Genomic DNA, 3180 nt, shown 5'->3' with positions numbered 1-3180 from the left:
ATGGTTTGCTTTATTATAGTGTGTTTTGGTTTTTAGTTTGGATGTTGAATTGTTTCATGGGTAGGTTTTTACTTTCTTTGAATCCTTATGTGTGTGTTTATTTTTCATATTTGGATTTGCGAAGTAGGTGGTTGAAAGCTGTTCTTAGTCGTCTTGGTCATCATATCTCTTTAGATAATTTAAACTGGTCTGCATTTTTAATTTGTGAAAGTGAGTGGTTCTAGTCATCTGTTTGAAATGTAACTACTACTATTTCTCAAGATTAGGAAGGTGAAAGCCAACAATATTTGTAGTTACTCTTTCATTTGTAATTTTGCTTAAAAGGGATATGAAATCTAGTTTTGATATATTAATCTATCTCTACAAGACTACAACTATAAAAAGTATCTGAATACAGTACAACTTATGGAGCTAATACAAATTATGTTTTCTAAGTGTCATTTTCTTTTCGCCATAAAGCAAACTTCAACTTCTTTCTTATCTATCTTTCTTTTGTTTCTTGGTTGTTAATTAAAGATAAAATGACAAAGTTCCCAGATTTGCTCTATTTGAGTCTTTCAGTGTCAGTCTTTCATTTTTTTCTTGGTGAGTGTGCCAATATGATGACATACGTCACATACACGTCATCCACTCCATCATCTTCAACGGTCATGTGGCTCCCACACTCTTTCCTCTCGATGTCCTGGCCGACGTGTTCCGGCCCAACTTACTTGGCCCTTTTAATATTTTTGATGGCCCGAATTGGTGGTAAAAAAGGTTTTGTCATAGAAATCTGAACCCAACGCAGCGCTCAACACATGTCGCAGTTCTGACAAACGCGTATTTAACTCGATGCTTTGTTCCGCCATCTGTCACTAGAGTTCCACGAGGCTAACTCTGATCAATACACCGACGTACGATTATGTCGGTAGACAGGGACGCTTATTTAAGAATTTAATCCTGACGTGTTTAACCTTTTTTAAAAGTTCAAAACCCAGTACTTAATATCGTAACCTACTGTAAAAGGTTTGATCTTTAAAATTACTTATCGTCTCGTACGACTAAAAACTACTTGCTCTATAAATTTAAGCCTCAAGAAACCTCGAGAAGCTGAGAAATGATCAACGCGTTTAAGACCATCCGATCACTACCCTCTAATACCGTCTCTCTCTTCTCGCCACCATCTCGATTAGGCCGCAAAGTCACTCGAGTTAGTTTCGCCACCGCTCCTGATCAGCAAAAGATGGATAAAAAGCCTGAAAATCCAAACGAGAAAACAGGGTTTGTCTCGTTCCACTGTACATGTATAATAGTTTGTGATTCGTTAATTTGGATATTATGCTAATGTTTTTTTTTGTTTCCTTCGTCTTTTTTACTTTGATGGAACAAACAGTGACGTGATGTCGCATTCGTTTGGAGAAGGGTACGCGACGAGGTCTGATGAAGAAGGGTTTGGAGGAACCTATGGAGGAAATCAAACTCTTCGAAAGGATAACGAGGTCCATGAGAATCACCCTGGTAATCAATTTTTTGATGATTATAAATAAGCACAGTAGTTCTTAATTTAGATATCACTTGGAATGTTAACGAGATTATGTATGTATGTGTTCTCGATTTTGAAGATTATGACAAAACTCAAGGTAGTGAAGCGAATCAGAAGGAGAAAGCAAGAAACCAGACATAAATCTCATTGCTGAAGAGGAATGATTTACTTTTATGTTATTTTGCTTTAAATAAATCGGACTTTTGCTCTGTACTTTGTGTACACTCTGGCTTGAGTTTCGTTTCCTTGACTGCGTATTTTGACACGTAACTTTTTGTCGTGTTTGTTTTTGTCATCCTTGTCACCTTATGTAACACTCGTTGAATATGTAGCGTTTTGGTTGATTATTGAACTTTTGACTACGTTTAATTTGTTTATTGATGAACAAAAATCTACGGTTCAATATTTTTTTTTTAGTTGGACCATCAGCAGATAGCAATGTCTTAGAAAACGTCAGCAATGAATATTAATCTGTTTTCAGATTTTGAGTCCGAAGCTACCACATTAAAGTTAGCAACTTGAACAAGGCTATAACTTTGATAACATCTTTAAGTAAGAACTCTACGCTGATTTTAACTTAAGATTATATTGGATCCTATAACTCTTGTATTCGTAAATTATGCAAGTATAGTAACGTCTTACAAGTTTGAAGAGTAATGGGGGAGTCCACATTCGTCAAACAAGTTTTCAGTTATCATCTTTACGGCTAAATATAAGACTTTAGTGTTCAGTGTTCTACATTTATGTTGCTCAATGACCCAATGGGACTTAGTTCAAAAAGACCAATAAATAGTTGGACTGACTTTTATTTCCATTTACACGTTAATTTGTGTTTAATATCGATGGAAGTTGAAATAGTGCCATGATATCTTTTGCAGTTATAGATGAAAACTGGGGACAATTTCATTTAAATCAATCATCTTAGAGCATGGGCATTGGTGTCCCCATATTTTTGGTCCCTCAAATTTAATAATATTATTTTGAAAGGTTCTTATTTTTAGTATGACCATTGGTGTATGTTTCTACAAATAGTCTCATCAAATACTCTAAATGCTGAATCAACATTATATCCTTTGGCATACATATCAATAAATGAATTGCACACAAACACATCTACCAAACCAAGAAACAGAATCTCTCCAAGTCATACAATCAAAGTCTCGTATCGCAGAGCTCAAGTCTCCACATTTCATGTAAAAGTCAGCAATCGAGTTCCCCACAGAAACAAAAGACTCAAACCCTCTCTTCAACAAACTCCCTTGGATACACTTACCTTGAAACAGCCATGAGAGCTTAGCACAAGCTTTGAAAACTATGGGGAAAACGAAAGGATCGTTAAAGCGATCTTCAGCTCTCTGTATCTCTGAATACCCAGTGAGCACTTCCCGCCATCTTCCATAAACGGAAGCTTGCTTAATCTTTGATGACAAAGATTCTAGCTTTGAACACAAGTGTGATCCCATCAAGTGCATGTAAACTAGTTAAGATCTCAACCAAGACAACGCCAAACCCGTAAACATCGCTCTTTACATACAAATGACCTGTTAGAAGCAACCAACATGTTCACATAACCCGTGTTGTGATGAAAACCAAAAGGACCAAGAAGAAGACGAGACGTTGTAGTACCTGTAGCAACATACTCTGGAGCTGCGTAACCT

At 36.4% G+C, this 3180-nt stretch overlaps 2 protein-coding genes across 2 annotated transcripts in view; both read left to right on the top strand.

Annotated features, from left to right (window-relative positions):
• LOC104762890 (scarecrow-like protein 4) overlaps positions 1-3180 on the top strand; it is an 11881-nt gene that overhangs the window by 4502 nt on the left and 4199 nt on the right. The window lies entirely within an intron of this gene.
• LOC104762891 lies at positions 978-1897 on the top strand. Its single transcript, XM_010486289.2, has 3 exons — positions 978-1260; positions 1373-1497; positions 1602-1897. The coding sequence occupies exons 1-3, from the start codon at positions 1097-1099 to the stop codon at positions 1661-1663; spliced, it is 351 nt and encodes a 116-aa protein (XP_010484591.1). The 5' UTR covers positions 978-1096; the 3' UTR covers positions 1664-1897.

This window comes from Camelina sativa, chromosome 18 (genome assembly GCF_000633955.1).
Source record: "Camelina sativa cultivar DH55 chromosome 18, Cs, whole genome shotgun sequence".
NCBI lineage: Eukaryota > Viridiplantae > Streptophyta > Magnoliopsida > Brassicales > Brassicaceae > Camelina > Camelina sativa.
The sequence above is the reverse complement of the archived record's forward strand: the minus strand, read 5'-3'. Positions and strand labels throughout refer to the sequence as shown.